The 22,095-nt window shown below is 36.6% G+C and overlaps 2 protein-coding genes across 4 annotated transcripts; both read right to left on the bottom strand.

The window, feature by feature from the left end:
• Positions 1 to 1,157: 1,157 nt before the first annotated feature.
• LOC113273676 (NAP1-related protein 2-like) lies at positions 1,158 to 4,614 on the bottom strand. The gene is made up of 5 exons (XM_026523320.1): positions 4,349 to 4,614; positions 2,940 to 2,986; positions 2,331 to 2,385; positions 2,016 to 2,072; positions 1,158 to 1,463 (listed from the first exon to the last, which is right to left on the bottom strand). The coding sequence occupies exons 2-5, from the start codon at positions 2,981 to 2,983 to the stop codon at positions 1,383 to 1,385; spliced, it is 237 nt and encodes a 78-aa protein (XP_026379105.1). The 5' UTR covers positions 2,984 to 2,986; positions 4,349 to 4,614; the 3' UTR covers positions 1,158 to 1,382.
• A 3,216-nt stretch (positions 4,615 to 7,830) lies between these two features.
• On the bottom strand, positions 7,831 to 13,516 carry LOC113275041 (NAP1-related protein 2-like). Of its 3 annotated transcripts, none has more exons than XM_026524467.1 (18): positions 13,389 to 13,516; positions 13,103 to 13,217; positions 12,864 to 13,019; positions 12,729 to 12,779; positions 12,518 to 12,592; positions 11,849 to 11,980; positions 11,716 to 11,735; positions 11,014 to 11,059; positions 10,848 to 10,904; positions 10,285 to 10,431; positions 9,822 to 9,989; positions 9,631 to 9,681; positions 9,401 to 9,465; positions 9,157 to 9,300; positions 9,004 to 9,071; positions 8,842 to 8,896; positions 8,668 to 8,724; positions 7,831 to 8,202 (listed from the first exon to the last, which is right to left on the bottom strand). In XM_026524467.1, the coding sequence occupies exons 3-14, from the start codon at positions 12,906 to 12,908 to the stop codon at positions 9,234 to 9,236; spliced, it is 924 nt and encodes a 307-aa protein (XP_026380252.1). In that variant the 5' UTR covers positions 12,909 to 13,019; positions 13,103 to 13,217; positions 13,389 to 13,516; the 3' UTR covers positions 7,831 to 8,202; positions 8,668 to 8,724; positions 8,842 to 8,896; positions 9,004 to 9,071; positions 9,157 to 9,233. The 3 variants fall into 3 exon arrangements, with proteins under 3 accessions (XP_026380252.1, XP_026380251.1, XP_026380253.1); XM_026524466.1 differs by having other exon boundaries at positions 11,716 to 11,771; XM_026524468.1 differs by lacking the exons at positions 7,831 to 8,202; positions 8,668 to 8,724; positions 8,842 to 8,896; positions 9,004 to 9,071 and having other exon boundaries at positions 9,272 to 9,300; positions 9,414 to 9,465; positions 11,716 to 11,771.
• Between the last annotated feature and the right edge of the window lie 8,579 nt (positions 13,517 to 22,095).

The following is a 22,095-nucleotide window of genomic DNA, read 5'->3' on the forward strand; positions in this document are numbered from 1 at the left end:
GATTTTCCATGGAGTGATATGTTCAGCGTAGCTTTAAGTGAGTTTTGAACTTCGCTGCATGATCAAATCATTTAGATGATATATCAGTCTATTTTACCTGTTACCTAGTTAACTTAATGCTTTCTTAGCTTTTCTTAACTTCCTTGCAACTTTGTTAATGTGTTTTTCAATTTTTTGTTTTCTGTTTTAGACCCTTCAGAGAATCAAAGATAGCATCTATTGAGAACAATGATGGGACTGTCAATATAGTTGGAAAGGGAAAAGATTTTGTGGCCTTTGGATCGGATGGTGTTGGATCTGTTAACCGTGAAGATACAAAGACACGATTAAGAAAAAGCTTTGAGGATGATAAAACAGTTGCTGTCTGTAACTTCATGTTAGCTTTTGGGGGTAAGGCAAAACTTTTCAGAGAGCATAAGCAAGAACTCGTTGCAAAGACAAATCCTGGTCAGTTGCTAAGAATCGAACAACTTATTGCAATACTGAAGACGTTAAAAACTGGTGATGAAAGTTTCTCATATGTCATCGGTGGATTTGAGGGGAAAACACCAAGAATTGGAAGTCTTAAATGGAATGTGAGTATTTTGTGATTTCTCAGCGTTTTATTTTATTTTTAGCCTCTCTTAAATATTAAACAATATTTGCTTGCAATGGGAAATAAGATTGAGGCTTTCACAATCAGACAAGGACTAGCAATTGGCCCCGAAAATTTGATGTATTGGTCTTTATGATTTATTAAAGAACTGTCAGATAGGGATTCTTGTCTCTGAAAATAATAGAATTTGTGTTTGTTACAGTATATTTCTTTGTAGGGAAAAATATTTGTCGGCTTGAAACACCAAAGTTTAAAGTTTGTAACCAGATTCTCAGGGTCTTAGCCGAGTTCGTTTTGCTTGTTAGTTAAGTTAAAGTTATTTTGAACTTTTTAGTGGAGAGAACAAGACAGTTTAAGTAGTTCACAATCAGTCTTGTACACTACTGTTCTTGCTCCTTAATGTAACTTTAGGGTTCTCCATGTTATCTCCCCGAAACACCTTGTGCTTGGTTTCTTTCATGTTGCATTCACAGAGTTGGCATATTCGGATTCCTAAAGGTAGCTTTTTAATTTCAATAGTCTTTGAAAGCCAAACTCACACAATTCTTAGAATCACGTTTTTATTGAAGATGATAAATCTGAGTACATGAACTGAAACCGAGCATCAGTTTAAACAGACTTGAGAATAACAAACTCATACTTTTGATCCACTTCTACTAACCAGTAAACACTAAGCACTCACCGGTCACCACGACTACTACCAACTCCTACAAGTTTAATTACACCATTATAAAGGTTATACACTCCAACATTCAAAAAACTTTTAACCCCTCATGTGATTTCCAATTTATAAAGAATGCGCGTAGCTAATTTGCGCCGTCTTCTCAACTGCAACAAGGTCAACCTTCTGTTCATCATTTAAATTACCCTGATAACAATATATAGAGAAACCACAGTCAGTTGAATGCATAGATATGTGTTTCATGCAACACGAGAAATCAGAAAACATTAGTAAAAGTATCGTTAAGGATAACTGGCTAACTTAATCGCAGCAATGCGCTCTTGTAAACATTCACAAGCTAAAAGACAGTGTAGTGATATATTGTCTGCGGTACCTACAGCCAAGGGTGGAAGTTTGGGCACCTAGGCGCCTCACCCAGCCAACTGCCGCCTTTATCTAAGGATCTTTGTTCACACCGAGTTAACCAACCTAAACTCTAAATATAGCAATTGGGTCTTTAGTTTAATCTCGCGCTTACTTCTTTCACGAAGATTAAGGCCCCACATCAAGTGCATGAATAACTTTAGGCAATCACACTCGCTTGAACATACATTCATGCCACACAATTTTATAAAACTCTAAACTTCTTCATCTACTTAACTTTTCATTGCACAGATGAAAAGAGAGTAATTATGGATAAGAAAGTATCTATTGGCCAAAATTGTTTAACAATAACAGGAAAGAGGCAAATAAACTCACATTGACAAAATATCTGCCTGCATTTGGCCAAAAATCCTGTTTAATTAAGTTTGCAACCTGTAATGCAAAGGCAAAGTAAATGACATGTCATGGTCAGGTCCACAGGAGTATTCCTGCTACTTGCTTGGGTAAGAATATATAAACATTGAATTTATATAATGGATAACAAAATAAGAAAGTGTGTAAGTGAAGACTAAGAGAGCACAAGGGAAGTGAGTTTTCACCATCTAGGTACATTGCATTTTTAATAGAAAAAAGTCCATGATGGACTGCAACTTAGATGTCTCCAAATTTGGGAAAGGAGTGAGATGTTACCTCATCATAAGCCTCCATTGTAACGCATCCAAGATCAGCGAACCAGGTAAAGAAGCTGTAATTCGCAAATAAATACCGAAGTTGAGTGTCATTCATACTCTCAGTAAAGCATCAAAATAACGTCTTCAAGATAGCCAAGAAAATGATGTCTTGGGAGGTTGGAGTGGACAGTAACTACAGTTTAGTGTTAGCCTGTTACCATTTACAAAACTTGCAGACATTTTAAGCCTTATTCCGTTCACAAGAACTATGAAATCATGGATCCAAACATTTGAAACTAGAAATCCAAGCAGTTTTAACAATCTGTGGAGATGTACTGCTCCGGGCATTATCGTAATAAAGTCAAAAAAGGAAAAAATTCAAATTCTCTGTTAAATCTTTAACAATGAATGTTATCTATTTTTCTTTCTCTGTTTTCTTTTACCTGCATTATTCTTTTAGCAAAAGCAAGGCAGCACCTTGAGGCAATGCCTTGCTTTGCCAAATGACACCGCCTCGCCTCACTTTAAATAGTGTTTCAAACGTTAAATAACTCAAGTCGATACCAATGCACAGAAAACGCTAATGTTTGCAATACCAACAAAAGACGAGCATTAGAGTGAAACAAACCTCGTGCCGCTGTCAGCAAATCCTCGCTGATTTCTAGTTGTCATGTCCTTTTATAAAGAAAATGACAAGTGAATGTTAGTACTATATTATCCAGGTATAATTGTCTAGAAGTAAGAGACGTGATTTTAAATAACCATGCGATCTTTCCACTGGATAATGCATACACAAATTTTTACTTGACCGCTACAGTATTCTTTTAGTGGATTAGCACTTATGACAGAGTATGATATTGTCTCTGTAAAACTATCATTTTCAAAGTAGGGATTGTTATCAAATTCTGCAGTCAGGACATAAAAAAATTGAAGAGAAAAAGAATTAAAAAGTCCACCAGTAAAGAACAAATAAGAAATTTGAATACATAATTCAGGAAACTCATCAAAGTAACTGTATACCCAGACATGACATCTCTTCGACATTTACATAATTAAGAAATTTGAATATCTGAATCAAATAAAGAGAGATAAGTTAACATCATGGTTTGAAAGATTACAACGCTAGATTCAGGCATTCAATAGTTAAAGAATCGGTTAATAATAAAAGCTCCGTAGTGAACAGCTCATTCAAGTTTTAATTCAAGTTTATGGATATGAATGTAAGGAAAAAGCTAACCATCTGATCTTCTTCGCTAAAGAGATGGTGAAGTGCATATTGACTCAAAAACTGCATAACACGCACTACTTGAAATCACTAAAAGCTTCCCATTAGTGGTAGACAATGGCAAATACAGGTCGAACTTATGGGGAGTTGGATTGGTGAAACTAAACCTCTAAGGTTCTACATTTAAACGAAGTGGGAAGTCGGATGACTAGAGATTGATGATTGTAGTAAAGAAACAGGATTGAAAGGCCAAATAAAGATGAACTAGGCTTCCAATCCACCACCTAAATGCATAGAAATTCCTGATTTGAAAACTTGTTCTCTTTTCAAACTATAGAGGTACTAGCCTCAAGCACCCTTGAAGATGTGATAAATCACAACCAATATGTATGACTTACATCAGCTATCTTTTTAGGGCATAGACAATCACTGATTGAACTAAATAAATTTATTATAGGCTTGAATATCTAATAGAGAATTAACCTAACTACCAAGGATGCATTACATACAAGGTGGGAGTTTTCTATTGTAATTCAGAGATTAGACATGTTTATCAATAAAATTCCATGAAGAACAAATAAAATCAAACCAAAAGATTCTAATTATGAAGGGGTTTCATCTCTGCTAGGACATAACAAACATTGAAATAAAAACCTATACTAGTACTGCATGTTGCTGCACCGCTACTCCAGGCATTGAGTTTTCATCTACAATCCCTTCTTTGTTTATACAAAAGTTTCCCTCAATTCTACACAATCCCCATAGTCAACAAATACAATCAGAAATTTAGGGATTCGATGCTTGAAACTCACCACTGTGGATAGTCTTCATTTGCAGCCACCCTATTACTTTCAATAGGTAATTGTCTGATGATGTTGATGTTGCAGAGAGCTTGAAATTCAAACCTTTAGTTGCCATTATCACTGCTCTTGGAGACAAATTCGCCGGCCTATTGTTTCTCAAGTAATAGCTACTGATATCTAGGGCTAGCTTGAAATGGGTACAAAAATGACTGGAGAAAGATGGTGATAGATATATACTTAGAAGGAGACGGTGAGTGGTCGGCGGTGCTGGAGGATGCAGTAGAGAGAGGTATGGGTTTCATAGAGACATCTTGTTGGGCCTACCGAAAAGAGAGGGAGGACAACTACTTTCGCTGTGATTAGGGTGTGCAACGGACGGATGCGGATAAGGGGTCACCCGCATCCAAAACCATTAAAGTTGCGGATTTGGAGAATCCAAGCGCATCCGGCCCAATCATCCGCGGATCAACGGGTGATACGGTCCGGATGCGGATTAATCGCGGATTTCAAAGGGGTCAGTCCTATGTGATAAATCCCAATCTACTCTTTCAACACAGGTGAAACTGGAGCATGACAGTTCCTCCGGCATTGGAATTTTGAAGTTGGTGAAACTTTTCGGAAACTGACCACGACTAGGGCTGTCAATGGGTACCCATTATCCGGATCCGGATCCTAAAGTTGGACCCATTAGCTACTTAGGACCCGACGGGTAATTATCCGATTGGACCCGAATTTAAACGGGTCCAAACGGGTAATACCCATTGGTTACCCGCGGGTATCGGGTACCCGTTTATTCATTCTTTTATTCATGTTTTTAGCAAAATTATACGTATTTTTTCTAGTTTTAGCTTTGATATTTTACTCATTTAAATTTTTTCTCTTACATTTAATCTTTATTTAGTACATTCATAAGAAATAATAATAATTTTTATAAAAATTACTTAAATCCAAACTAAAAAGAGAAATATATTAAGTTTTTGAGATTTTTTAAATAGTTTTCTTTAGATCCAATGGGTACCCGGAACCGACGGGTACCCGGGTATTTAAACAGGTCTGGTTCTGTGTCCATAAATTTAGGAACCGGACTCGGAACCGTTAGGAACCGGACCCGGCCTTTATAAGTAGGGTCCGGGTCTAGTGATACCCGGGAGGACCCGGACCCGTTGACACCCCTAACCACGACATGGCAAAGTCCAACTCTTCTCAAAGTCCAAACTCATCTACAAAACACCCTTTAACTCCAGCAAAGATCAAAACAGAGGAGAAAACAATTAATGAGCAGCAAGAAGAGATGGAATGTAGGGATTTTAAATCATATGTTTAGGACATAGTGGTTGTATCAGAGTCTTCAAGCTCCATTAATGTTTCTTCTGATATGTCGTTACAACTACTGCTAGATTTTCCTGGTTGTGAAGAGGAAATGACCTTCTTTCAAAGACAGTTGGTTACTTACTCCGCATACCATGATATTCTGACTGAAAATACTCTGAACTATTCTCTTTAAATTTTCTACCAGTTCTATTTTTTGGTAAGCCACAATGCGGGTCTTAACTTTGTCTGCATGAAACGGCACTGGGGGATATATCCTTCTTTTTTGGTTTGGATTTCACATCTTTCATGTTGTACAGATCTCTTTTGTCTTCCCGACTGCTCTAACTATTAAGGCCAAGTTGATAGATGTTTACTTAGAGTTTTCATACAGATGGAAAATGGTCTTATGCGTATCAAGTCAATTAGGACTGTATATGACATTTAAGTTACCATTTTCACAAACATATTCTATTAACTTTCTTCTACTACCCTACGGTGCGGGTGAATCCGCGGAATGCAAAGTCCAACCGCAACCAAACCGTGTAAACGTGCGGATTTGAGAATCTCACCCGTGTCCGGCTTATAGATCTTGCGGATTGGGTTTCACTCGTAACTTTGCGGACGGATACGGATGAAATCCGCGGTTCCGTTTTTTTTTGCACAGCCCTAGATGTGATAGGAATTCAGAGACACTTGGAAGTTGGAACCAAAGGGAATGACAAAGAAGAAACAAACCCATATATGGAAGGCTTCTACCAAAGATATCCTAAAGATAAATATAGATGCAGTTTGGATCTCATAATTGTTACCATCCAGTTATGCTTTAATATTAAGAAATGATGCAGAAAAATGATAAGGAGGAGGAGCAGGTCAATTAGCAGGCTCAGACCCACAAGAAGCAGAAGCTATTGGAATGTTGCAGGGGGAAATTTGGGCTAATTAGAATTTTCAGCATTGAAGAGGACTGTGAAAACATTTTCAGCTACTTGCATGGTCATAAACCAGATATTTCCTAGCGCACGCCTGTCTTGATGAGGAGTTTGTTAGGCCTTTAAATTCTTTGTATCTCCTCCTCATGTAGCTTCAAACAAACAACTTTTAGTAGATAAATCTAATATTTGGAAACCTCAACTTACAGATTAGATGGCTCTACACTTCACAGATTAGATGACTCTACTCTTGCTGTATTTGTGACTCTTTCTGAGCCTTAGTCACTGTTTTACGAATTATCTTATTTAAATGGCTTTACTCCTTACAGAATTACATGTCTAGTCATGATGAAAATATTATTGTTGGAGATTTCTTTTTTCATAGGATAGGTGTTGTCATCCAAAAAGGGATTGGAGCCTAACTTGTTGCCAGGCTTCCATCCAATGCTTGTAAACTTCTTTCTGTTGATGATGATTAATAAAGTCTTCCATTAAATAAAAAAAATAAAAATGATTTATCTTTTAGAATCTGCGTGTGACGACAGGAGAAGAGAATTTTGTGTTTCGGGTTAGGAAAAAATGGGCAAATAAAATGAAAACTACCGAAAAAGATGGAAACACTCTATGTATTGGTCGGGGCCAGGTGATCAAGAATATAAATTTTCGGCTCAACTTCCAACTTGTGGCCGGTATTTCGCCCTCAAATTATATTTACAATGTCTCGGCTTGACATGTCTTTGCTCTCTATACATGATTGTCTGAATAGTTTATTAGAGCAAGTCTTATGATGGAATCCATCCATCTTCCACGCCACCTCAGCACTTGGAATTGTGGATAGAAGCGCACGTGTAATGGTGGAATAGTAGAAACGTTATTCTTAATGGAGCTAAAAAAAACGCAATTAAGAATGGAGCTTTTTTTTTCAGCCATTAGATTTCAACAACTCATTTTAAATCTACGGATAAAAAAAAACGCAATTCTTAATGACGTTTTTTTAGCACCAATCTTATTTGCGTTTAGCGCTATTCTTATTGGCGTTTAGATGGATTCCACGAACCCTTCCACCAAACCATGGAACCCTCCTTGGATTTTTTGTGGAAAGCCCAACTTGAAAGCCACTAGACTTGACATTCCATGGTTTTTCCACACTTGGAATAGGTTGGATTCCACCATAAGACTTGCTCTTAGGTCCACTAAAAAGAACTACGACTCCAAGCTCTTTATACCATCTCACGGGAAATACTGGAACAATAAACATAAGATCCTTCTAAACAATTCAGGAATTACTCACTTTTTAAAGATCATAAATCTGAGTACATTCACTGAAATTGAGCATCAGTTTAAATAGATTCGAAAATAACAAACTCCTAATTCTGATCCACTTCTACTAACCAGGGCAGTGACACTCATAAGCAACTCACCAATCACCACGACCACTACTAACTCCTACAAATTAGCTAACTGACACCACTACTGCACCACCAGACATGTTGTACAATACTCCTGAACTCCTGCACATGTTTAATTTCCAATTTATATAAAGAATGCGCGTTGCGACGAGGTAAACCGAGCTGCCTTGTCGACTGCCACAAGGTCAACCTTCTTTCCATCATCTAAATTTCCCTGAGTAACAATAGAGAAACCGAAGTCAATTGAATGCATCACCATGCATTTCATACAACACCAAAATCAGAAAACAGTAACAAAAATATCATCAATGGAAACTGGCTAACTAATTTGCAGGTTCACAAGCTAACAGACAATGCGCTTATAGATTGTCTGCGATGCCTTCAGCCAAGAGTAGCAGTTCGGGCACCCAGCCGAGGAGCCACCTAAAGTCTAAACATTGTAATTAGGTCTCCAGTTTAATCATGGGCTCACTTCTTTCACGGAGATGAAGGAACTTTAGGCAGTTAACACTCACTTGACTGAATGTTGTACATTCATGCCAAAATTCTATAAAATTCTAAACTTTTTCATCTACTTAACTTTTCTTTGCACAGATGAAAAGAGAGTAATTATGGATAAGAAAGTATCTATTGGCCAAATTTTGTTTAGCAATAACAGGAAAGAGGCAAATAAACTCACATAGACAAAATATCTGCCCGCATCTGGCCATAAATCCTGCTTAATTAAGTCCGCGACCTGCAATACAAATACGATATAAAGTAACAAGACGTCCGGCAACTTGCTTCGATAATAATATGCAAACATTGAACTTCATAGAATGAACAACAAAATCAAAAGTGTACAAGATATTACCTGATCATAAGCCTCCATTGCATCACATCTACGATCAGAGAACCAGGTAAAGAAGCTGTAATTCGCAGACAAATACGTTAGTTGAGCGTCATGCATACCAATGTTTAGGAAACACAAATGTTCGCAATACCAACAAAAGACGAGCATGGGAAAAAAACAAACCTTGTGCCAGTGTCGGTAAATCCTCGTTCATTTCCGGTTGTTATGTCCTTTCTTCCAGTTGTTATGTCCTTTCAAGAAGAAATTATAAGTGAACATTAGTACTGTATTATTCAGTTATAATCGTATAGAAGTAAGAGATATAATTTCACTAACCATGCCATCTTTCCAGTGGATATCGCTTACACAAATTTTCACTTCACCGTCACTGTATTCTTTTAGTGGATCAGTACTCATAACAGTGTACGATATTGTCTTTTTGAGACAACGATTTTCAAAGTAAGGATTATTATCGAAATTCTGCAATCAAGACATCAAGTTAAAACAATAAAGCGAAAAAAAAATATTAAAAAAAATCACTACTCGAATATCGAGGAAACTCGCCAACGTAATTGTATACCCAGATATGACACCTTCATTGTCTTCAGTCTCTTCAACGTTTACAGAATTAATAAATCTGAATATCTGAACCAAATAAAGAAAGATGTGTTAATATCATGGTTTGACATATTACATTGTCAGATTCCGGCATTCAGTATCTAAGAACTTAGAAAATAAAAGTTACGAAGTAAACAGCTCATTCAAGTCTTAATTCCCCAAATTATGTAAATGATTATAAAGAAAAGCTACCTTCTGATCTTCTTCACTCAACAGATAGTGAAGCGCATAATGACTTAAAAACTGCAACAAAAACAAAACAAATGCAGTGTCAGGCCAAGTAATGGTGTTGTCAGTGAGACACTACAGGAAGTATATCAGCTGGGTAATCAGAAATTTTAAAATGACACAACATAAAAATGGGGGAAGTTTAGATTACGAACAGCAATTAGCCAGAAATGAGGAATGTTTTTGATAATTTCATTCCTTTGATCGTAAATCTGTCTCCTCAAACTTTCACACTCCTTGTGCACTTTCCTCTCTCCCTCCACTAACATCAATTCATATTCAATTACCCTTGTGCACCTTAACTTGGTAGCCTCCTCTTCAGCCTGTACAAGTTCCCCACAAGAACAGAATAATGAGCAAACAACTTAGCAAAATCTAGGCAAAATTAATGAGACAAAACGGTAGAAAACCGGAAAAACAAGCAGATTCATATATCCTACTACCCTAGTCCTTGTGTGTACATGTACATAAGAGACAAAGTATGCACAGAGTACGAATAAACGTGCACTACTTGAAATCACTAAAACCTTTCGATTACCACTACGGACACTTTTTAAATTAATCCAAAAATAGAAACTTAAACAAAATCTGTACTAAAACAAAATTAATAGCTCTCACCTTTTGAAGCTTAGCACTTATTGTCGTTAACTTAGACATAGCACCCTCATCCGATTTCTCTCCTCCGCGTTTACGTTTAATATTTTTCCTCGCACTTTGATGTTCGGTCAGCACCCGCCTTTGTACTTCTGTATCCCTGTTCTTCCCCTAAAAAGTAATTTAATCACGTTTTTAGGTTAGTGAACTCAGGACAATTGTGTTTTGCCAAAGCCAAATTCGAAAAATTTTGCGCTTCTATACATAGAAAGAAAAGCGTGCGCCAGAAAATGTTGCCCTAAAAGTATAATGTATTGAAGATATAGATAATCACATCACTAAAAGATTAAACAAAAGATAATAATCTATTTAGAAGAAAATCATTCACCATTAATCTTTTTGTTTGCAGCTGTTGGAGAAGCCGAGAGAGAGAGAGAACAAATTAGGTAAAATAGAAACTCTTTTCTTTTTGAGATTTCGTTTTTCATGAGATCATATTTAATATATTGAACTTGAGATAATAAATTTGAACAGAAGAAGTTGCCCTCATATTCAAACGATAATACGCAAGGCGAAAAGAAACTCACAATGAGATGATATTTATGTGCCTTAGGCCAAAATTCCAGCACAATTTCTTCAGCCAACTGCAGGATTAAAAGGTGGCTAAGTCAACGTCTACCAGTAGTAAATAAGTGGAAAACAAGGAAGTCTTCTAACATCAGCTCAAAACTTGAAAAGGGAACAAAAAGTTACCAAATCGCGAGAACTTTGTGAGTCTTCGGCGAACCATTTAAAGAAGCTGCAATCATAAAATCATATATGAATGATGAGCATCTTGGTACTTGGTAAAGCAAAATTTCTTCAAAGAAAGTCAAGGACAAATATCTATAGAGTCACACTGGGTAGAAAGTCAAGGACAAATATCTATAGAGTCACATTGGGTAGAAAGGGACATTACCATACAGGGTTCCATGTATCATCCTTGAAGACATTAAATTAGAACAGCTTGGTGAACTTCGGAATCATGCAACCAGGCGGCTAAAACTAAAAATATATACAGGTATAGTAGCCTGAAGGTTAGCGCAGGCAGTAGTTTGCCAACATTGGGGAGGATGTATCCACATCCATATTACACTACATGCAGCAGGGATTGCCCAGGTTACGTACAACAAAAAGGCGCAAAAACTACAAGTTTGATGCTGCAAATTATGCACGAGGGGAACGACTAATTACAAGTACAACTGAAGTACAACTCTAACAAGTTTGCATGCCTCTGAAACTCTTCATTCTCCGTCTTGATTGAGAAGTAACAAAAAAAATAAAAGATGCTAGGATTGTCTCAGAACTTTCATGACCCATATGGATGAATCAGTTGGATGACAATTTGTTATACTGAACAATACCATAATATATTTGTTAAAAATTTGCAAAGCCTAGAGTGACAAGGCAACAAACCTAGCCGTGTCGGTATGCAACTGCGTGCCCCCCATTTCAGGAAAAATCTCAGTGTCCTTCACAAAGAAAAAGAAAAATAATTGAAAGTGAAAATTCTGTAACATGATATCTAGGCAATGTCATCTGGGAGTACCATGGTATATTTTCTTATCTTGTCAGTCGTCCACCCGATTTGACTACCACTTGCACTAGAGATTCCTTCACGGGTGAACCAGAATGTCTTTGACTGAACTAAATATATGAAGTGCGGATTTTCATAAAAGCTCTGCAATCAGGGAACATATTAACCTCAATTCAAAAAACTATAAGTATTTCAAACTGAAGTGCAACATTACATGAATTCGCGCTAATGATCAAAACTCAAAAGTGTCTCTAAGAATACAAGTTAGACCACAGGCGGCTGGGTGGGGCCTGGCGCCTAGAGGGACTACTCGCGGAAAACAACTACTTGTATTTGTCTTTCAAGACATTTCTTTTTTACCTTCACTAAACCCTAGAGCATAGCATTTTCCTTATCTTTCCCGCCTCCTCTTTTGCCTTTGTCTCCCCGAACATACTTCTCCTCTCACTACCAAAACCACCAGCACCAACCAAGAAGAAGAAGAATCAAGACTTGAAGGATTTCTTTACAACATTCTCTCTCCTCTTATTGTTTTTAATAAAAAAGAAAAATCAAAATCCCTGCCTAGGCGCTTTTCCACCTAATGAGCAAAACGCCCAAAAATTTCTCTTTGAGTTTTGATCAAAATCCCTGCCTAGTTTAACTACACAAGATGGAGATATATAGGAGTATAAAACTCACAAAAGTAATTTCGAACCCAGTTTTCGCATCTCCGTGATAGGTAACATGCACAGACTTTAGATACTTTAACATTATCTGCATTAAACAAATAGTAAATGGATTAGGAAGTCAGAGTTAGACGACCAGTCCCCAACTAACATACAGAAATAAGTAAAACAAATAAATTTCATCAGGGATATTTTGAAACACAAATGCATTTGAGGAGGTAAACCTCTTTTTCTTCTTCATTCATGTATTTCAGAATCCTGTGGTCAGCAAATAACTGTAAACCATAAAAAAAAAACTAAGTCAAATAATCATCAATGGATATAGAAAACTGATAATAAGGTAAAAGTAGATTACGAACCGCAGTTGACCAGAAACGAGGAAGTAACTTGACAATTTCAGACATCTCATCAAGGAGTTTTTCCCTTTTTTAGTGATGCAGGGGTATCGGAGACAGTTAAGCCTGTCATCCCACCGCAGTTTATCCTTACACTGCTTCTTACATTTATACGTTAGCCTGTATATTGTCCCACAAATAGAATCAAACAAAATTGAAATGAACAAGATAAAATCAAAGTAACAAATGAAATTAACACTCACCTTATCAACGGCGTTTTGAAATTTCATTATCGGGTCCAACAATTCAAGAGCACCATCTAATTGTAGTGCCATAATTTTCGCGGGAACCTTGCACTCTGTGATAAAAAAAAAAAAACTAAAAAAAAAAAAAAAAGAGAGAGAGAGAGAGAAAATTGATCAGCTGTTTTAGATGGATCTGAATATGCTAAAAGAACATCGATCTAACAAACATTAGCTATTATACTATTTGGGTAATCTAAGAGAACATCAAATTACACAGTACAGCAGATTAAGAAATAAATTTCACCTGGCTTAGGTTTCTTCTTCTCTACCAGAATAAATAAAATAGAAAAGCTCTCTCCTCTGAAAAGATGACGATGGGTTTTTTTCGGATTTCGTGTGCGGTTTTATTAAGGTTGTCTTGCTAAAGAAAACCAGCGGATTTCGAAGTAATAAATAAGGAAACCAGTCGTGCCGACTCAGAAGAAATTTTAATGTGGGGCACTCCGTCCGTTTTTTTGTTTCTGTTTTCTTGAAGTACTCGGGTTCAAATTTCGTCGGTCTTTTTGGTCCCGATTAATTGTAGGGTTTAGATTTTGGGTTCTAACTTTACGACTAATTTTGAGTTTGGGTTCTAATTTTTTTTTAATTAGAGTTTGGGTATCATGATTCCAACGGATTGCCTTAACAGTCAAGAGCATCTCCAATGCAAGGGGTAAAGGTCTTAAAATTAAATGTCACATAGGATTTAAGATTTTTTGCGCCAAATTTCCATCTCCAACACAAGGGTCAAGGCCATAGAGATAGATGACATAGCTAAGTGGGGGTAATGGAGAAAGTCTAAATTAGACTTTCTCTAAGACCTTGGGTCTTAAAACCACATCATCATTTTGTCTCTAAATTCAAATAAAATTTGTTAGATGATACCTTGGGGATTGGAGATCAACTTAACGTAAAAAGTTTTACATTTATATTTTTTTGTCATTTAGTAATGACCCACGCATAAGAACGTGTTAATAAGACCTACACGTAGGATGACCTTAATCGTTTGCACTGGACATGCTCTTACAGTAGTTACAATAAGTATTATTGAGAAAGATTAAAGCAACATGACTTTTGATCAATCACTATTTTCTTATTCAAATCTAAATCTGCTAGGATTTGAGATACCAAATTTTACCAGCAGATTTGGATTTTATAATTATTTTTCATGTTTGCAAAGTGAAAAGTTATATTACTTGTGATTTTAGAGTTTAAAGTTTGTACATTTTATGTTTCTATTTAGTCACTTCGTAGGGCCTTGTGTTTCGGTTAGAACTCAGATGATATATTGAAATATATGTTGGGTGCAACAATCAAAAACAATGAAAAGTCAAATAAATAAAAGTTATTGGTACTTGGCTCCTTTGTAATGGAAGTGATAGATTTGACGAAACGATCGAGCCCCGAGATCTCCGCAACAGTAACATGGTAAAACTTTGAAAAACAGAGTGAGTCACGTGTTTGACACGTTGTCCTTAAGACATTAGGGCCCTGCTACACTCAAAGGTGATGTTATAGCCCTCACAGGACGGATATCTCCAGGATAAAACACACTACTACACATACTACTAGCATATGTAGTAGATGCTCGATTTGAGCTTGGCAACTCCGAAAAAACCCTTAAGGAAAATCACGAACGCTTAAGAAAACAATATAAAATATTTTCCCTTGGGGGTCTCTCTAAAATATAGACAAATCCCTTTTCCATAGATTTTACAAAAGTAGAGAAATCTAATCCTTTAAAAGCCTATGTCATATAAGCCCCCACATCGCGCGGTGAGAATACCCACCTTTTGGTGAGCGTCACCGCCTTCTTGGAATTGCTTCATTCCACTTTTTCTCAAATTCTAGAAAAATAGCAGTAAAATAATGGTTTTTAATGAAAAAACGACATGGAGAACGAAAAAAAACAGTCATCCCGAAAAGAAAAAAAAAAGGAAAATTTTATTTATCGAGTTTTCTCTGGTGTCTCTAAACGAACTCACCGCTCAATTTTTTCCTGTGAGTATTCCATGAAGCAGATTAAGTGGTACTTTCTCTGACTTCTTTTGTTGTCAATTAGGGTTTTGAGGTTGTTTTTCTTTTTTCTTAAGATTTGAAGAAGGGGTTTTGTGTTTGTGTTGTAGGGATTCGTCGACTGAAGGAAAGCTTGGGTTTTTGATACAGTGGATTGCAAACAGATTCAATTTAGGATTTAGTTGGGGTTGCAACAGATTCAAGTATTGTTTTAGTTTCAAATTTTATTCAGCGTCTGTGATTGATTGATGAAACAGATATAGTGGTAATTTTCTCTGATTCTTCAGCGTTTTTATTCAGCATTTTGTATGGTGTTATTTTCCATGAATGATTTTTGCTATTGGAAATCCCTTACTCCTTTGTTTTCTGTCTTTTTGTTTCTCTGAATCAATAAACCCTAACCTTTTTTTTATTTATTTTGTAGGTATGATTTTTGTTCAAGATAAGTTACTGATAAACCCTGATAGCCATTCAAGAAAAGATCTCACAATTCAGGTGCTTTTTGTATGCATCTTACTGATTTTACTCTTATTCTAGTTACTGATAAATTCGAGAGGAAAAAAATCTCGCCGGAGCCAACCACTGTCCGGCGGAATTCCTGCCAACAAAAAGACACCCTTTTTTGGATATTCGCGTCATTTCAGGGTCCACGTAAAATGGAATGCTCCGATCGAAAAGTCACCCTTTTCTTTATTATAGTAAGATATGTGGATTTTCACAAAAAGAGAAAAGACTCTTGATCGATAGGCGAATGCTCGTTCGAACTAGATTTTTTTTTTTATTTACATGAGTTTTTAACTCACGTCATTTTTTTTTAATACGTGAGTTATTCACGAAAAACAATAAAAAAAAATGTTTAAAGTCAAATTTTTATTTTTGAGCAATTGTTGAAAGAAAATAGTTATTTGTGCTGAAATAATATTTACATGAATTTTCGTGATTTGATAGTGGATGCTCACACAGTAGAAAATTAGTGTATGTTCACACGATAGAGTATTACGTGAGTCGCTCACGGTTTTATAAAAAGTCAAGTTTTGATTTTTGAATAATGAGTTTTGCTCATCTTCGCAGATTTGAAGAAACGAGCAAGTTCTCGAAGTTTTTGCGTTATAGGTCAGTGAAACTATAAACATGTAAAGTTGGATTGTTACCGTTTTTGTTGCGTGTTTTCTATGACATATCCATGACTTCATATTTCTCTCCCCAGATAATGGTTAATTCTAGTTGCGACCATTCTTCTGGTTCTTCTGAGGAACATTCCAACGTTACCAATCCAAAGATGAAAATTTCTGCAGATGCGCGTGCCAAGGTAGATCAGTCTTTCATAAATGCTGGAAAGCTGATACATGGTAGATCAGTCTCTCTTGATCATATGAGAGTCGTCCGTGATAAGTTTTCAAAGAGAAAAGCCGAAGATGAAAAGCTTGCAGCTTATCAGCAAAAATGGCACCGACTTCAGCAGGCAAGGCTAGCGACTGAGGATGAAGTTCAAGCTCGCACTGATGGCGTAGCTTCTGATTCAGACACTGAGGAAGTTGAATCCGTTTGGAAGCCTATTGAACGTAGAGTTAATCCATATCCACCTGGTATGAGAGCTGAGCGGTTGCCCAAGGCTGATTTCCGAGCCGAATGTGAAGAAGATGAATATTTAGATGCAATGTATGATGATCTTGAAGACCAATTGGAAGAAGTCCCCAGTAAAGATTCTGACAATGACTCTGAGGAAGAGCATGAAGAAGATTCCATGGAGGATGATGATCTTGAAGACAATGAATCTGATGATTAATCTTACTTGCAATCTTCCTGAATAGTTGAACATTTTTATTTTTCGTAGTTGATCATTTGAGCAACTTTGTTGCATAGATATTGCATTAAGATTTTTTGACAATCCTTTATTATATATTTTGTTTAATTCTCTTAGGCCTTCAATTGAATGAGGTGGACCAATGTCCAAGTGTGCAAAAGTCGATCATAATTCTCTGAAGTCTGATTGCACGAGCGAGCTAGGAAAATGTGTGATATGCACGAACGATCAATACGAAGTCAAGATACTGATTGGTGACTGCGTCCAGTCATGATTATGGATTGTCAGTCCCCGATATCATCGCTTTTCCTTTGCGTTGCCGATATTAATCTCGTTTGAATTTTAGGGCTTCAGTAGAAATCGCAGCTGATTCGACCATCTGTAAAGGATAAGTATCCACGTTTCTTGTGTATTGACCTTCTAGATTTAGGTTTTCACTTACACCAATATATCTTCTCTCATTCTTGAGTCTAGTCGTACATAAGAAAATTTCAATCATAATCACACCTCTTACCATCATGTTTGACAGTTGTATATCTTCTCATAGTGGATCTCTAGTGAGGCGTAAAATTGAATCATCCATCTTGGTATGAAATATGTTTTCCTTCTTCTTTTTCGTGTAATCATCAATTGGTTAATATTTAAAAAATATTTGTTGCAGATTAAGCATGGAGATCGATTTATTCTTTTTCTCCATATAACTTGAGACCCAAACGGACTGTTAAGGTCCCTGCTCGTTTCAAGCCTGCTCGTACGGACGCTGGAACATCTGTGAGTTTATTATCGATCAGAGACTTATTTAAAATATTCTCCAAACCTTTATTGAACTCAGATGTCTCGTCGTTGCAGGTTGATGTTCGAGTAGTTGAAGTTGGGAAGATAAAAAATGGCTGATGATGATGATCGTGCTGGAAATAGTTCAATCAACTCCATAGATGCTGCCCTCGGAGTTCGTGAGTATCCGACAGCTGGATTCACATTTGACATCCTTATAGAAAATTCTTCGGTGGCTTGATAGACGCATTTATGTGTCTATTTTGTTCTCAATGTTCTGTATTGTTAGACTCGATTAAATACTTATTGTGTTATTTTATGTTTTTGTAGATGTTTTTGGAAAAATAAGCTCTTGCGGCGAAATTGGCTCGAAAAGTGGTGTTTTACACCCCAGGATAGAGACTAAAAACACCCAAGAAATGCACTGAAGGAACCCCAGAAAAATTACTTAAGGCACCCCAAAAGACATGTGTTATTCGGACTCCAGCAACGGATAAGGGGCGACCACTGGATAAGGGGTGACCTTCTTCACAAATTCAAAAAAAAAAAAATTGGCGGGAAAATATTTCTTTTCACAGGCAGATTTTTCGATCGGATTTTGGAGGAGTTTTTGTGTGATTCAATCGCTGAAACTTCATGGGTAGATGTGATATGTCATAGAAAAGCTGGTATGGGTGTTTGTTTCGATCAAATTTGGTTGGATAACTTGGTTTAATCCAAACAGTGAGTTGGAGGATAAACACAAACTTACACGAGTTTAACCGTGTACTGCTCGTGATTGGAAGACTTAATCAATATTCTGGAGCGTGAAGAAGGTATAAAAGGAAAGGAACACAGCTGAGAACGCGTGAAAATCATAAAACAGAAAAGAAAATCTTCCCGAAAATATTTTTTATCACCCGAGTAAAGAGAGGATTATCTCGAGTTATGGAGGAGATTTCTTGTGTTGTAGGTGTATAAAAAGGGTTTTGAGGTATCATAGAAGGGGTGTGGAGAGTTTGGGGAAGTCTTGGAGGCTACAGAATGAAGAAATCACGAGTTACAGAGCTGCCATTTTTCTGCTGCTGCTGCTGATGAAGAACACCAAGAACACGAAGAACAAACTCGCCAGGACAGTCATTTTCCAACAGTGAGAACGACACATAGGCTGGGTCGTAGAGATACTGCGTCTGTGACCATTACTATTTATCGTTCCTTTTGGACGCTTTTTGTGGGTCGTACTTTCGCTGTTTTACACCTTCTCATCATTTTAATCAACTTTTGAGCAACAAACATGTATTTTGATCAAGTGATTAATATGAGAAGTTAAACTCCACACTGGGACGACGGAGGAAACCAAAATTTATCATGCGGTAAATTCATTTAATTCTTTATTTGACTATTTGCATTAAATTAAAATTAAAAAAAAAATTATTAATTAATTGTCATTTCGTTCGATGGTTTATGCTTAGGATTAATTCTTTTGATATGCCATGCTTAAGATTTACAATTAATATTTTAAGAATCTATCTTAGGCAAAGAAATAGAGTCAAAATACTTGTTGAATGAGCTATAATGGTTTAGAATAAATAGGTGAATCACACGAATTTGAATATTTGGTGGAATCCTAGTCCCAGTACCTCTCACCATTGTTAACATTATTTGTATATTTATTTTTATTAAATTTAAAAATCGAACCTTCACAAGTCTTAGACGAACTTTACTACTACAACAACTTTTGAAATCACATCAAATTTTTGGCGCCGCCGACGCGGATTTGTGCTTAGGTAGAATTTTTAGGTTTTTTTTTTATTTCATTTGTTCTTTTTACGTTTCTTTGGGTGTGTCTTTGTATTACAGGTTTGAAGTTGGATACTAAAGACTTGGAATCAAAGCTTAAAGCCAAAAGAGAAGGAAAAAGACAAAGCAAAAAAAAAAAAGAGCGAAAGAAAAAATTAAAAAAAAAAGAGAGAATTTATTTTATTTTTTTAGAGACCTTCCATTTTTTTGTAATTATTATTATTTATTTTTTTGTTTCTTTTCTTTTGCACTTTATTTGGACTTTGGACTTGGACAATTATTTTTTAAACCCTAAGGAAGGGTACATTAAATATAAAACTGTTTGCAGGGAAGGACGACGATTACAATATCGTCTCGGCCCCTCGGGTTCGCACATGACATAGGAGTCGTGGCCCGAGTCGACTTCAGCGGTTCTGCGCCCGTTTGGTATGGGAGGTAAGCTTTCGAAACACCCGCGAATCCCCTGTCAGCGGGTTTATTGTATGCCTTAAGGTGAATATATGCTGAGGATTTGAATACGGTTGTTTTAATTTCCTAGTAAAGGGCAAGGCCTGGCCAAATTAAGATAAGGACTCGGATTTCATCACAGTTTCCTTCTTGCCCGCCTTAGGAAAACGAAACCAAACGCGAACCTAGGCTTAAAATTTTGACTAGAACGAGACCTATAGGGTAACGAGCTTAATAGGAAAGTCGTTCGAAAAATATTGGTTACTCTTTTGAGCATACTTTGAAGTTCATGATGGTTTCTGCGAGTTGAATGCGTGACTGCGCCGCCTTATAATACCGGTGAGACCTTGGGTATCAAAGCTCCTCGCAGCTTCCCTTGTCTCAATTCAACTTACTTAAACTCGGATTGATTCCAGAGAGGTTTTCTCATATTGTAACGAATTCCTTTTCGAAAGATTAGAAGCTGGTCTAGAAACAATCTAAGTGGAGCCATCATGCTTGTTGTTTGCTAGATTTTATAGGTTTGATATGGTCGAGTCAGCCTTGTTTGTGATTGTGTAGATTCCCTTGCAATTAAGAATGTCGAACTGGTATGATAGAAGCCAATACAATGAATATCGACCTAAATTTGAATATGAACATCATCCTTTTTATGACCATGTTGGGATAAGTGGTTGAGAATGCCATCCTTTTGAAGGATATGGGTCATACCATGGTGAGCCCAATTACTATCCACATGCCCACCGGTCATACGAGCAAGATTCTTATAATTACTCTCCTCTCGATGAAGCACATAAGATACTTGAGTCAACGCGTAAGTTAACTGAGTCAACATGTGAGTTTGCTGAGTCAACACGTAGGCTTAAATTAGAGACGGAAGAAAGAACTGCTCGAATTACTCTTGATTGCCAATACATTCTTTCCTATATCACCCGTGAAAATAAGGATAATTTTTATCAAGATGACGAGGTTAGAATTGGTAACACTACTTTAGATGAGGTTCAACCATTTTCATGTTATTATGATGTGGATAGTGTTGATGAACAATTTGAAATTTGTAGGCATAGTGATCAAGAATTTGTTACTCTAAATGAACTTTATGATGATAGTGTTATTTCTGGTTCAAATCCCGATAATTTTAATGATTATTCACCTATTCAAAAGGACGAGGATTTGATTAGAGATACCACCTCTTTAGATGATGTAGTATTTCCTTTTGATTACGAAGTCGATAATGGTTTAGAGGAACGAGTTTATTTTGAGAATACTGTTTTAGATTCTAGCGATTTAGAAACAATGGTCTTAGACGAAGAAAATGAACTCGCAGAGCTATTAAATATGAGTGAGGATGCGTCACTTGAGTATAACCTAGAAGAAGCAATTGACTATTTTCAGGATTCCAACGATCTATAAATTAATGAAATTGTAGCTAGTCTATCTAGAGATACCCAAAAATCTAAGTTTGGGGGTGATTATCATTCCCCTTGTGCCATATCTTTAGCTCTTACAAAGATGCCTCAGTCGGGACTTGAAATTTGTGCCTCAGTCATCTTACAATATTATCTTCATACACTTTTTCCTGAACCTAGTTGTGTCCATAGGAGAGCTCAGTTGTTAGAAACCCATCCTATGGTTGATGTGGTTAACCCAAGCTATCATACCAAAATTGACTTTGTTTTCCCACCAAAAACTTTTCTTCCAATTGTGGGAACTTATGATTTTCAGATGTGTCGGTTATTAAGTTTTGAGACTAAACCTAATTACTTTAGGAGAGTAGTGATAAGCATGTAAATTCTACATTTTATACCCATATTTATATTAGCTAGGATTCAATATTTTAGTAACTAATACTATTTTAGTGCTTTTGTAGAAAGTACAAGTGAATTCGATCATCCAACGAATAAACAAAAAAATGTGAGACATAATGGTGTTTGCGACGAAAATGGCAAATATGCTGGCCTGGTATTTCTATATATCAGCAGCACTTATTATGCTGGCATGGTATTTCCATGTATCAGCAGCCGGGTTGGCATGGTATCTCCATGTATCAGCAACCACAATGATCAAATATGTTGTCCTGGTATCTCCATGTATCAGCAACCACCATGATGAAACGGGGTTGTCCTGGTATCTCCATGTATCAGCAACCACC

Source organism: Papaver somniferum, chromosome 4 (assembly GCF_003573695.1).
Source record: "Papaver somniferum cultivar HN1 chromosome 4, ASM357369v1, whole genome shotgun sequence".
Classification (NCBI taxonomy): Eukaryota; Viridiplantae; Streptophyta; class Magnoliopsida; order Ranunculales; family Papaveraceae; genus Papaver; species Papaver somniferum.